Here is a 14,898-nt window from a genome sequence, read left to right as displayed (position 1 = left end):
GTTCTACAAAGTATTAAAAAAATTTGTTCTGGTTGGATGTCTTATACCATAGGGTTGAAACACACTTTCAAAATAATAAAAGTGTGATAGTGTTTGGGTATCTTTCTTACTTTTTTTAAATCAAATACTTTTAATTTATAGAAAACCTAGTTTTTGACAGTTGATCATGAATCTTTAGAATTTCTTGAATTAGACTCACTTTCCCACATGTGAATTTGAGCTTACAGCCAGGTTTCTTTAGGGTTTATATAAACCAGAGGTCAGCAAACTATGGTTCACCTCCTATTTTTGTACAGCCTACAAGCTAATAATGGTTTTTACTTTTTTAATGGGTTTTTCTTTTTCTTTTTCTTTTTCTGTTTTTGTTTTGTTTCCTTGCCCCTTTACCCCCAGGTTTTTCTTTTTTTAAAAAATCAAAGAAGAATATATAACAGGGACAACATATGGGCACAAAGCCTGAAATATTTACTGTATTATTCACATCCCATGTCCTTGCCTTCAGCTGTCATCTGTACCAACCATATTCAAATAGAATTACTTTGAAACTGTCAGTCATCTGATAAAAGTGACAGTTATCAAAATAGATTTTTTTTTCTAATAAACTATGTAATGAAGGTCTTTTAGGTTCTATAGTAAAGGTGGTCACAAAAATAATGAAAAACTAACTTGCTGCCTATGAGAATGTGTTATCTTTATTGTGTTTACTCAGTGGAAGAAAAGAAATTTATTTCCAGTGTTGAATTTTTGTGTACAGTTGAGACAACAAAAATTTGAAAATTGGCAGGGAATATAAATTATTTAGTCAGTTAAATGAAGCACAGTTCTGTTTGAATAGGAAACCATGTAGACCTTTGGCATTTTTTATTTATTGTCTTCGTGTGAATCATGGAAAAGAATTAAATTTGAATAGTATTTCTACTGAAGGAAGAATTAAAGAGGAAGTAGAAACATTTTTGTGTGCAGTGGCTTGATTGTTCTTATTTATAACAACCTTTCTTCAATATGAGTATAAAATTATGTTCTAATTTTTCAATCAGGTTCCCTTCTTTGGTCCACTTTTTGATGGTGCTATTGTGAATGGAAAAGTTCTACCCATTATGGTTCGAGCAACAGCTATAAATGCAAGCCGTGCTCTAAAATCTCTGATTCCATTGTATCAAAACTTGTATCCTTTTTAACAGTATGGTTTCTACTCTAATACATGTCTGCTTTCCAAGGTAAGTATGTCTTATGGGTCAGTACCTTTGAGTTTCTGTTCATTGATATATAGAGATAGAGTTCCTCCCCAGTGTTTGTGCTGTTGTGATATTTTAATGATGTATTTTCTTTTATACACTACTAATCAGGACTTATCTTTTGGTTAACTAATTAGGGTCCCATGCTAGGCACTCTGATACTATGCATGTATAGAAATAACCCTAACAGTCATCATAAAGTACTCAATCTAGTTAAGGAAATATACAGTTTTTAGTGCGTGTGTTGTAACAGAGTTATGTACAGTGTTTTGGAGGTATAATGAGAAGCAGCCTCAGAAATGTGAGGATTGAATACTGAAGGATGATGAATAAGAGGTAATCAGGTGGATGAGATTAAGAAGAGCATTCCAGGCAGAGGGAACAAGATAAAGACATGGAAGTATGAGAGGACATGGGTGTTTAAGAACATGGCTTCTGGAGGGGCACCTGGGTTGGTTAAGTGTCCGACTTCAGCTCAGGTCATGATCTCGTAGCTCGTGGGTTTGAGCCCCACGTCGGGCTCTGTGGGGAGAGCACAGAGCCTGCTTCAGATTATGTGTCTCTCTCTTTCTCTGCCCCTCCCCCATTCGTGTTCGCTTGCTCTCTCTCTCAAAAATAAACATTAAAAAAAAAAAAGAGAGAACATGGCTCCTGGAGCCAGATTTCTGGACTCAAATGCTTAGCTATCTAGCCTTGGGAATATTATTTAAATAATTTGAGCCTCAGTTTCCGTATCTATAAAATGAGGATGATAACACCTAGCTCACTGTGTTATAAGATCTGAATGAGTCAGTATGTATAAAGCTCTTAGAACAATGCCTGGGACACAGTTTTAATTGCTTTCTGAAATGAATTTCTATTTCCATATACTTTTTCTATATGATTAAAAACATTTCAATTATTTTTCTTAATAAATTGTGGATGTTAAGCTTCACAGGGAAGGCTTTTTAAAATATCCTGAGTTCTATTCCACATGAAATGGATTTATCGTAAGTCTGCCACATATATTCTCTTCTTTTGATGAAAATTGACTTAAGCAATCTGATTCCTATGTAATTTCTCATGTATTCTGACACTGTGAAATGGAATTATAGGTGGATCATGGCATGATATATTGATTAAGCTTAATGACATTTATATAGCATTTCTTACTTGTGACAGTTATATCTTCACTTTAAGTTGAAAGATCAGATTTGAAGTGGTCATTGTGAAATGTAAGGATTCAGTTTATTATTTCTTGAATATCTCTAGAAAGGTAGCTAATCCTACAAGGAATGCGCAGATTATTACCCATAAGCTCATTTTATCCACATTGTCAACTCCTCTGAGGTTGTCTTTCTGATCATGGCCTGATCCTGATGTTCATCCTAAGGTTAGTGTCCTCCGCCCTTTCATTTAAGACACAGTTGAAAGAATGCCTTAAATCTTTTGGGAAAGTGGTGAGAGAGAAATTAGATTGTAGTAGAAAATTCTATTTGCCTCTTGTGTCATAAAACAGGAACTCCATTTATTGAGCAAACACAAACTATTTCTGGCCTGAAGTACAAATATTTAAGATGTACACCTTACCAAGTAGTTAAAAATGCAAAATAAAAGTGTTGGGGGCTATGACTTAATTTCTTTTTCCTGCACCTAAGTTTATACTCTTTTGAGAACTATTTCAGATTTACATGTTACACTAGAGGTATGGTGGCTGGGTTTGCAGTTAGAAAATAATGATTTTAACTCAAGCTCTGCCTTGTAATCTTGGTCTAGTCATAGAATCTCTAGACCTCACTTTCTTTGTCTGTAAAAAAAGATAATACCCATCTCAGAATTATTGTCAAGATTAAATGAGGTAATGAATTTGGATGTGCTTAGGAAATGAAATAAGGTACATTATTTTGTGCAGTGATTAATTCTGTTATGTGTAAAGATTACAGTCAATATAAAACAACTCTACCCAACACCAAGGAATTGCCTAATTGAGTTTTTATGTTTGGTTGGTTGGTAGGTTAATTGACTGTATTGGATTTTCAGGCCTATTTCACGAAGTTCTTAATCTTGCTGAGACATTAATAGATGCAACATTGGAGAAAATTTCTAAGATGAGAGATAATTTCAGATGTAAAGAGTAAACATGAACACTATTTACACAGCCAATATGAGCAATTTCCATCAGCAAAACCGCTTCTGGAACACACAGAATAAAAACATAAAATCAAATCAAAGAAATTTTTCTTGACTTGGAAGCTTGAATTTAGAAGCCATATGGAAATTATTTCCCCATACTACTTAAGGATATAAAAGGATATAATAAAGATACTCTTAGCCTTTGCTAATCTGAAAAATATATAGTCATCTTTTACAAAGATTCATGAAGTTCTATATTAATACTAAGTATCAGGGAAAATGATTTCACACAGGTAGATTGCTTGATTTTTCAATGAAACGTTATATACTAAATTACAACTAGATGTTATTAAGATCTTGAATTACAGATGTCTTTTAATTTTAAAAAACAAATATATATTTCAGAAATACATTAAATTTTACAATGTATGTTTTTTGACAAATCCAGGTAAGTTCCCATTAAGGAAAAAAAATCACGTGTCCTAAAACAGATCAGTAGAATTTAACAGAAATTACAAAAGAAACTGAAATAGAAGTAGGCTTTGAAAACCACCAGTTACTACTTTAATAAGAGAAATAAGAGGATAAAAGAATATGTAATAAACTCACTTATATTTGGATAATTGTACTGCTGCGTTAGTTATTTTATGCCCAGTGAAAGTACCCACTAAGATTCCACAGCATAAATTGTGCTATTTATGATCATTAAATACAGTTTAAATTTTATCCTGGGAACATCTTCTGTAACTATGAATCTAATGTTGTTCACTAAATGAGGACAATATTGATTGTCATATGCTGTCCAAATCGATCATGCTGGCAGCCAGAATTACAGTAATCTGTCAGTATTGATGACTGTCTTTCAAGCTTTGAAACCTCTCCTTCACTTCACTTGTCATTTCTTGCATTACTTGTACTTGAAAAACATTTTCTTGCAACCTTGGTCTTTGTCAGCTAGGGGGTTTTTTTTGTTTTTTTTTGTTTTTTTTTGTTTTTTTGCCTTTTTTTTTTTTTTTTTTTTTTTTTGGTCTCAAGCTCAGTTTGTTGGTTTGATCATGCAATTAGAATTGAAATGCAATGCTGGGGAGGAAGAATAGGCAGATTCTGGGTAACCATTGGCCCTGAGGGGAATTTCAGGTTGATCTTAGCCATCATTTGTTAGTTAACCTGTGTGTGTGTGTGTGTGTGTGTGTGTGTGTGTGTGTGTGTGTGTGTGTGTGTGTGTGCGCGCGCGCGCGCGCGCGCGCGCGCGCGCGCGCGCAGAGGTTGGGATTGGGTTGTTTCTTTCTTTTGGCTTTTTTGTAGTGGGGATAATAATTACAAAGTACTAATTTCATGATCTTAGCTATCATGACTCTATACAGTAAATAAAAATTTAAAAGCAATTATTTGTTATGATCCTAGAGACATTTCAAGTATGTACAGATGTTAAATATGATGCTATCATGTATGTACTCTTTTTTTTAACATGAGATTTATCATACAAAGAAATTTTTAGAAGTTACAGTATGTAATCATGTTGTATTAGGGTTCCCAGAGAAACAGAATCAATTAGATGGAAGTGTATACCTAGATAGAGAAAGATTAATTTTAAGGAATTAGCTCACATGATTGTGGGGACTGGCAAGTCTGAAACCTGCAGGAGTTCTAGCTAGAGTTGATATTGTAATCTGTGTCAGAAGTCATCTGGAGGTAGAATACCTTACTTCTGTGGGGACCTCAGTCTTTTCTCTCAATGCCTTTGATTAATTGGTTGAGGTGCACCCACATACATGACAGAGGTAATCTGCTTTACTCAAAGCCTCTGATTTTAATTTTTTTTAATATTTATGTATTTATTTTGAGGGACAGAGAGAGTGAGCATGGGTGGGACAAAGAGGAGAGAGAAACAATTCCAAGCAGACTCTGTGCTGTCAGAGCAGAGCCTGATGTGGGGCTTGAACTCACGAACCATGAGATCATGACCTGAGCTGAAATCAAGAGTCGGTCACTCAACTGAGCCACCGAAGTCTCTTGATTTTAAATGGTAATTGCCTCTAAAAAAATAACTTCACAGCAACATCGAGACTGGTGTTTAACCAAAAACTGGATACCATGGTCTAGCCAAGTTGATGTAAAATTAACCATCTCACATGTCCCATTTTTCTTAAATATTTCTTTTTAACCTTTTTTACTGTAAAATATAATTTGAGAAAAGTACATAAATTCTAAATATATTATATGGTGAATAATTACAGTTTAACCACCACCAGTTCAAGAGATAGAACTCTTTCTCTTCTATCAAAAATATTTACTGGGGCGTCTGGGTGGCTCAGTTGGTTAAGCATATGACTTTTGATTTCAGCTCAGGTCATAATCTCACGGTTTGTGAGACCAAGTCCCACATTAGGCTCTGCAGTGACAGCAAGGAGCCTGCTTGGGATTCTCTCTTTCCCTCTCTCTCTCTGCCCCTCCCCCACTTGCATGTGCACACATATACTCAAAATAAATACTCTCTCTCAAAATAAATAAACTTAAAAAAAAATTACTGATCACTTTTATGATTGTAGTAAAGATTTGAGAGACATGTAGAGACAAATCACAGTTGAGCCTTGAACAACATAGGTTTGAACTGTGCAGGTCCACTTACATGTGGATTTTTTTTTTCAATAAATACTGTATACTATTGTAAATGTATTTTTTCTTATGGTTTTCTTAACTTTTTTTTTCTAGCTTACTTTAAGAATACAGTATGAGGGGCACCTGGGTGGCTCAGTCATTTAAGCATCCGACTCGATTTTGGCTCAGGTCATGATCTCATAGACATGAGATTGAGCCCTGTGTCAGGCTCTGTGCTGAGCACAGCAAGGAGCCTGCTTGGGATTCTTTCTCTCCCTCTCTCTCTACCTGTCTCCCACTCTCTCTCAAAATAAATAAATAAACATAAAAAATATAGGGGCACCTGGGTGGCTCATTGGGTTAAATGTCAGACTTAGCAGGTCATGATCTTGCAGTCCATGGGTTCAAGCCCCACGTTGGGCTCTGTGCTGACAGCTCAGAGCCTGGAGCCTGCTTCGGATTCTGTGTCTCCCTGTCTCTCTGCACCTCCCCAACTCATGCTCTGTCTCTCTCTCTCAAAAATAAACATTAAAAAAAAATTAATGTATACCTCTGTTTTAAAAAATAAAGTATGAGGGGCGCCTGGGTGGCTCAGTCGGTTGAGCGTCCGACTTCAGCTCAGGTCACGATCTCGCGGTCCGTGAGTTCGAGCCCCGCGTCAGGCTCTGGGCTGATGGCTCAGAGCCTGGAGCCTGTTTCCGATTCTGTGTCTCCCTCTCTCTCTGCCCCTCCCCCGTTCATGCTCTGTCTCTCTCTGTCTCAAAAATAAATAAAACGTTAAAAAAAAAATTTTAAAAATAAAGTATGAAATGCATATAATATACAAAATACGTGTTTATCAACTGTTCCCAGTAAGGCTCCTATCAGCAGTAAGCTATTAGTAGTTAAGTTTTGGAGAAGTCAAAAGTTATACACAGATTTTAGGGCTACATGGGGGTGTTGGTAACCTACACATTGTTGAAGGGTTCAACTGTAGATGATAATTGTTTCCCCAATAAGCTTACAATTTAATAGGAGAAAGAATAATGTAAATTAATAATTATAACACAAGATAAAATATAACACAGGATAGTAGGGTTATAAGATAAAATGCTTTAGGAGTTCCAAAGAAGAAGTCATTGCTTTCAAAGTAAGAAAATAAGGGAAGAATGCATAGAAAATCTGGGCCTCAGAGGATGAGATTTTATTAGATGGAATGCAATATGTATGTTATAATTCTTGTAATTTGTATTTTGGGGCTTTATGTGTATGTATGTATGCATGCATGCATTTATGTACATACGTGATATTCTGAAATACTCAGTATGGGGGATATTATAAAGTTAAATGGCATCCTTAAAAAACACATTCTTCCTAGGTTTAATATTCTTTCCTGCTGAACCAATATTATTTGATTTCTTCTAATCTGTTTAGATTTGACCTTTTTGTAAATGCCAGAATTGGGTTTCTGTTTAACTTTATCAGACAAATTACCAGAAGTCAATGATCATTCTTCAATTAGTCACAGTTTGTTATCCCTGCAGTTCAACTACTCAAATGTAAAGAACTTGTTGCAAAAGTATGAGAGCCAAAATGAAATGAAATGTAATTGATTGGCTCCACTAATGTAGTTTGCCATTCATTATGATAGAACATTATAAAACCTCTCAGGGAGGCCCATCAATATTGCTGCCATTTCGTGTTAAGAAGAAAGTGAGTTTATTGAGAAACTACATAATTTTATGTATACTGTGTTTTGAAGATTATTTCTTCAGAAAGATAATATTCATAAATATGGACTGTCCTTAATTTATAAATTATATTTTAAAGTATGGAAGTTGATTGTTGGGAAATCAGCCTGGGCTTCTGAGTCCAGAACCACTTAATAAGTGTGTCACTGTCTTTGTCTAATTTTATTTTAATCTGTAAAAAAAAGAGTACCAAACTCAACACTGTTATAAGGATTAGGTGAAATTATCTAGATGAAGCACTAAGCAGCCTGTCATGTGGCAAGAGCTCAGAAAATGGTAGCTACCTGGTACTTGATGGTGATATTATTATCCTCTACACTGGAGATACTCCTCTAAAACACAAATATAAGTATACTAAAAGACTTGTGATGATATCGCTTCTCGGCCTTTTGGCTAAGATCAAGTGTAAGACTTGTGATGGCTTGACCGTGTACTGCAATTCTTATCTGAATTCTTTGGCTACGTGCAAGCAGTTGTTACTAGCTTATTAACCTTCCCAACCTCATATTTCTCACTGTAGTTTTGTCAAACATACCTGTACTCCTTCCAGCTCTGCCCCCCCATCCTTGTGCTCATCTCCCACCACACTGACACCCAGGACACCCTACATGGGTCGAGCTAGACCATATTTATCATCCCTAAATGCCCTTCTCTTTTTCTCTGTTTTTGCGCAAAGAATGCCTTTCTCTACTGTCTTCCACCTAATATACTCATTCTGTATGACCCAAAGTAACTTTGTAAAAAAAAAAAAAAAAAAAGATTTCCTTCTAGTCTTAAAACATTTGTTATAGGACTTACCATGTGTGTGCACATATTAATGAGTCTTACTTAAACTGGTTTTACTGACTTTCAGCACAGCAGTAAGTGGCTAGCAATTTGGGTAATAGTACAGGGTAGGGTAGATGGATTCATGGGTAGATGGATTAACTATTCATTTTTTCCTTTTAACAAAATTTCTATTCATTTCCCAATGTACTTTTAAAAACAAGTTCTTTGTTTTTGTTGTTATAATTTGTGGTTTATATTAGCCTAGGCTACAACTCTCAGAGCATGCTGGAAACCTAAGAGCAATAGAAACTATCTGATAACATGACCAAGCCAGAATAGGGTAGACACAAGGGTGCTGTATTTTGACTGATTCATCATTATATTTTTATTAGAGAACATTTGGTTTAATGAAAATAATCAGAGATCAATAATCAGTGAGGTTTTTCCATCCACTTCTTACAGTCAGAGGAAGGGGAGGGAAGGCAAGATCTGTCAAGGAGAAAACGGAGCTAAGACACTTGTGTCTTGATGAAGTGACAGATGTCGTCTTAGGAAGAGTACAATTTGGTGTCCCTCACACACAGCCCCCAAGGAGGAAGGCAGCCATGGCTGTAGTCCTGAAGGCTTATACTTACTGCTGAATGGCAAGGAAGGCAGCAGCCACAGGAGAGCTGTGGGGGGTGGCGGTAGGAGTCTACGTATTACTGAGGTCTTCAGTTTTACTTAAACTTTTGCACCACCTACGTCACTGATTCATTCCATTAGGAGCCCTCAATATCTTGTAAGTGCCATTCATTCTACCTACTTTCTAAACGAAAGTCTTAAACTTCATGGACAAACTGGTTATTTGTTACAAACTCTAAGATTTATGATTATGGTCATTCATACTTCAAAAAAGAGAAAATGGTTCTTTAAATAAAATGCCTTATCAACTAAGTGATCCAGGTTTTGTGGCTTTTGAAGTGCTTGCAGCCCTTGTGCCTTTGATATTAATCATTGTAGTATGACCTCTCCAAGAGCTGACAAAGGTACTTATTTACTTAACAATGTGCTTTGTCGTGGGAGCCGGCTTCAGTCTCCTTCCTGTGTTAAAGACATGGGCACTGCTATTGAAGATGGTTTTTTTTTAAGCTTGTAATTAAGCATCCCTCTCCCCTGACCTGGATTTTACTGCCAAACCTTATAGTCTATGTATGCACACAGAGTAATTATTTACACAGGAACCCTGGATATGTGCAACATTTCTATTATGACGCTAATGTATTCTTGTATCACTTTTAATTTGTTCAGCTGTTCTTTTTAAGGAATAGCAATAAGTGCCTATTGATGATGTTAGTGGTATTTTGAGAGGCTTCCTTACAGTCAGTGTGGGAATATTTTATTGTATACCTTTAAAGGTGTTAGTTTAGGTCTAGCAAATCTGCCTTTGTCCTTTCAAAAAGATATAAAAGCAGTAAATATAAATCTCTCTGATACATAATGAATTTTTGATAATAATGAAACTTATTCTATAGAATTGAACCAATGTCTGAAAATAGCATCTTAATGTTCTCTAGAGATTATCATTTTACTAATGTAGACCAATAATAATTACTTTTCCTATATTTAAACAATGGGAGCTCACAAAAATGACTTCAGTATATGACCGACTTCTATTTCTATTATCATTGTATTAATTATACAGATATTTTCAATTGTTATTCTCTACCAAAAACATTCAATACACCAATGACAAATTTAAGTATTAAAAAAAAGCTATATTGAACAACAGCAAAATGACTAAGTATGTTTAAGATCCTTTCAGAAATAAATAAAAATCTATGATATAAGTCATTATAAAAGGGGGGAAAAGTGATTATCTCAATAGAAGTTGAATGGCATCTGATAATGGCATCCAACCTTGTTCATGTAAGGGGAAAAAAAAAAAAAGTCTATATTTCTTCATCCCAAAAAAGCAATTTTGGATCTCTCATTTTTTTTCACCAAGTGTTTGTTGACTACCTTCTATATGGGAAGTGGTGTGAGAGAAAAGCTAGGGTTAGCAAGATAGTTACTGCTTTCATGGAGCTTATAGTCTGGTACAGGAGAAGGAGAGAGCCCTGTGCTTGGGTAGGTAGGTATGGGGATAGGTAGATGGATGAAAGAATGAGTGAATGAATGAAATGCCTCTGATGAGGAGTCCAGCAATAGTGATACCTACAAAATAAGATGGTAAAGATGATTAATTTTATTACAGTGGGAGAGGATAGTAGGGAGGAAGAATTAGGAATGGTTTTACTGAGGCATGAAGGGATAAAAGTGTAATGTGGCTGAGAAACACAAGGAGTTCCTCACTACCAGGTGATATAAAACAAAGGGAAGAATAATAGCAGCTGAGGTCAAAACCAGAAAATGTAGTCAAGCAGAAGAATCAAAACCAAACCATAAACTTGATTTTTTAATGTTACTACCAATAATATAACAGCCGGTGTCTAAGGTGACAGTTCCTTCTGCTTTTATATCATTTTTACCTCTTGAATAGCAGAGCACAGCTTGAATGTATTTTCCTTTTATAGTAAAGCCTTTCTAAAATAAGATTATTATTTAAAGTATTTTTTATACTTAAGTATACAGTAATTGCCAGGCTAATAACAACTAGTATTATTTTTCTTAATGAGACTAAGAAGTTCTCTAAGTGTTTTGATAATATTTACACATATCTGCCATTTCAAAAAGGCACTTGAGATTTTCATAATCTTGTTATATGATAGACTTATATTTTTGCATAACAGGCCTTCTTTACACTTTTCCTATAAAGTACTTTTATACATTGTTGTGCTTTTACACATTATTATACTTTGTTACTGATGAATGAAGTGTTTTTTGATTTTTTGGTTTTGTTTTTTTTTTATCCTAGTCTGATAGTACATTGGCTTCACAACAAAAATAGCAAAGGAAAGGAAAGCACCTCACCATCTCTTACCTGCTTTGTCGAATCCAGAGTGGCAGTGTGGTCTACATATGCCAACCTTTTTTGTTTGTTTGTTTGTTTGTTTGTTTGTTTGTTTGTTTGTTTTGAGAGAGAGCATGAGTGGGAGAGGGGCAGAAAGAAAGGGAGACAGAGAATCCCAAGCAGGCTCCGTGCTGTCTGCACAGAGCCCAGTGTGGGGCTCAATCCCATGAACCGCAAGTCAACAGGAGCCAAAATTAAGAGTCTGACGCTCAACCGACTGAGCCCCTACATATGCCAGTCTTAACAATTGGTTCATATCATAGTGCAACAGAAAGAAGGTAGAGAACTCTATCGGGTATTGAGCAAAAAGTCTTTAAAAATAACAAAACTTGGGGCGCCTGGGTGGTTCAGTCAGTTAAGCAGACTCTTGATTTCGACTCAGATCATGATCTCACAGTTTGTGGGATCAAGCTTCACACTGGGCTCTGCACTAACAGCGTGGAGCCTGCTTGGGATTCCCTCCCTCCTGTCTCCCCCCTGCCTCTCTCTCTCAAAAATAAATAAAAAACAAAAATAAAAAATCATAGAACTTGAAGTTTCTTTACTTCCATCTTTATTAAATTCTTACCTGTGATAGAACAGGGATTTTTTTTTCTCTGTTAAACCCTTACGTTTTTTTTTTTTTGATTGGTGATTAAGGTGCACTGGTATGTTCATATTATCATTCACTACACCTACTACATATTTTACAAGTTTTATTTTAGTCTTTGTTTAATATAAAAACAGATTTAGATGCTATTTGGGGATTTCAGATAGCAAAGAATGAAGGATGTAAAGCTGAAATTAGTCTTTAACCTTGTTTGACATAGGAATTGCAGTGCTTTTAATCCATTCTTTTCCTTTTACTGAACATAAGGGCTTTTGCCATTGAATTTTTAATAACTCAATAATGGAATTAAAATTAAACTATGGATCACAAATCTCCCCATTTTCTTCTAACTGCTTTTTCCTCTCAAACACTAGAATACAGCCTATTTAAATCTTAACTTTTGCTTGCCAAACCACTGTTACCGTCCATCTGTTCATGCCAATTGTAAAGAAGGTTCGGTTTTTAGTGAAGCTTTGCATTTCACATAAGGTATGTGAAGTGAAATTTCACAAGGGACATGATGGATCCTGATTCTTAGTGATAAACCTTTGGGGCCATCAGGGTTGGCATATGGTCCAGTATGATATGAAGGCTTGGGTTCCCTGGCTTCACTTCTTTGGCGTGAAGCTGATAAAACCTGGCTCTTGAGTATTATTTCACTGGACACCAATCATGGGCAGCAGGAACTGCCCATTTAACTCTCTGTGGGAAGGAAGCCCAGAGAGCATTCACAATGGTACCATTGTCGAGTTGCAAACTGCTCTGAACAGCTTGACAGCACTAGGGAGGAGGGGAAGGGGTTGCTTTACTAATTGCTGTTCAGAAAAGAGAAGGAGCAAAAATAGCTGTTGTAGAACTGATGTTTCTACATTTACTGTCTTGATAGGAGTGTTGACTTTTATTTAGCACATACCTACTATCAAAAAGAAAGCAAATAAATATATTTAAGCAACCACCTGGAGTAATGCCTTGTTAACATGCCATTATCTATTTTAAACCCACCAGATTATAGCAGAGCAAAAGTCAGTTTAGCTTTATGATATTTTTGTTTAGATAAAAACAATATATTTTTTTAATGTTCACAAAAATTTTTTTTGAATTTAAAAGAAGGGAAAATGGATTAAAAACCACCACAATTAATGTATCAGATAAAGTTAAAGACAAACTTGGCTTAATTTCCTTTATACTATGCTTTTTAGAATTCCCAAATATCATCTGAATACCTATAAGCTGTATTAATGTAGAAATGCAAATTAATCTTATGCATAACAATTGCAAGTGCTAAAATAATCATTATAGATAAACTAGTCAGCAAATCTTAAGGTTAAATACCAGATTTATTATTTAAATGGGTAGCTGGTAACTATTTCAGTCACTCCTGGTTCTCTCTCCTTGAAGTCTGTTTCGAGTATCTTTAAAGATATGAGGGTTTCCCTTTTTATGAAGCATTGTGGGCCATGATATTTGTATAAACAGTACTCTTGGTGTTTGCATTTTCTGGTCAGTCAAATCAAGCAGTTGGTGGTTCTGATGCAAAGAAACAATGATCTACAACCAATCCTAAAAAAAAATTAGAGCTTTTTTAAGCCTACAGTATATTTCCATAGATGATTATTTCATCTGAACTTAAGTGACCAAATTATATTGCAATATTATACCTTATGCGACAACATGTCCTTTAAAAGGATCAGAGAGATATTTTCAGAAAACTTTTTTAGTTTATAATTTTTTTTTAATGGGATGCTCTTGCTAAGTTGGTGGAAAATCAAATGCATGTTTTGTGAAATGGTAACAGTCTGTAAAAGGTACTAGTGGTCCATCTCCTCATGTCCCCTTAAATGCTTTTAGTAAATGGACACCAGTGCAGTATTTCAAAACCAGTAATTCATTGAATGCCCATTCTTCCTTTTACTGCAGAGTAGATTATATTTAAGTCAAGATTAATGGGTAGATTTTGATGTTAAAGTCCAGTCTCTAAGCCCATCATTCCCTAGGGGCATATAGTGCATTAGTTTAAGCCAATATACTGTTTATCATAGATTCTATGACACAGTCTTAAATGACAGTTTGTTGTACTTTGTAACTACTTACCATGATAATAAATCACTTTTTCTGTACTCCTGATAATTACAGCATTTAAACAAAATCTTAATTAAGTTAGTACACATTTAGGGAGAGATAACACGTAAGTAATTGTACACTGTAAAATTTCACTTATTTAGTAATTTTTTTCCCTTTTGCCGTCTTCTAACAAGAGTCCAAGTTTAGTATTTAGTTCAAACACATAAGTTCATTTCCTCAACTTTAACGTATTGAAATTTTTGTTCCCAAAAGGAACAATACAGATTGTTTCTAGTCATCCCCCAATGTTTTTTAAACTCTTAATCTAATACTTGTGATTCTGAAGTAGTTCTGTTGACTGTGAAAGTCTTATTATGTACGATAACATTTTTAAGTACATCTTACCAAGAATGAAAGTCTAAAATTTTAACTTCATATTAAATTTGAAATCTAGGTAACTTAGTTTTTCTTTTAGATGTTTTACTTCATACAACTTTCATGAAAGTGGAATAGATACACATATTCCATAATCATATTAGTGCTTTTTAGAAACCATCAGTGATTATTGGATTATTAAATCAGGAAGGATTTTTAGAACCTTTAGGGAGGTTTAAGTTTTTAATCCTATTTATTTAAGGTTAATCTTTTTAAACGTATTTACATGAACTTTGGTAGAATTGGGCTTATCAACTTTTTACTTAATGTTTTCATTTAGTAATTGGCTGATTTATGAGCAATTATATATGGTCCAAATTTTATTCAACTCCAGCTTTCAATAATAGGACTATCCTCACACTGCCTTAGCACCTGTTA

At 35.0% G+C, this 14,898-nt stretch overlaps 1 protein-coding gene across 7 annotated transcripts in view; it reads left to right on the top strand.

Moving 5' to 3' along the window:
- Nucleotides 1–14,898, top strand: part of RALGAPA1 (Ral GTPase activating protein catalytic subunit alpha 1) — a 264,987-nt gene that overhangs the window by 233,326 nt on the left and 16,763 nt on the right. For all 7 annotated transcript variants that reach the window (XM_042942992.1, XM_042942991.1, XM_042942988.1 and 4 more), the window contains one exon: nt 1,038–1,165. In XM_042942992.1, the coding sequence (XP_042798926.1) occupies nt 1,038–1,165 (128 nt within the window). The remainder of the gene's footprint in view (nt 1–1,037; nt 1,166–14,898) is intronic.

Source organism: Panthera leo, chromosome B3 (genome assembly GCF_018350215.1).
Source record: "Panthera leo isolate Ple1 chromosome B3, P.leo_Ple1_pat1.1, whole genome shotgun sequence".
Taxonomy (NCBI): Eukaryota; Metazoa; Chordata; class Mammalia; order Carnivora; family Felidae; genus Panthera; species Panthera leo.
Note: the sequence above shows the minus strand (reverse complement) of the source record. Positions and strands in the feature narration are given on the sequence as shown.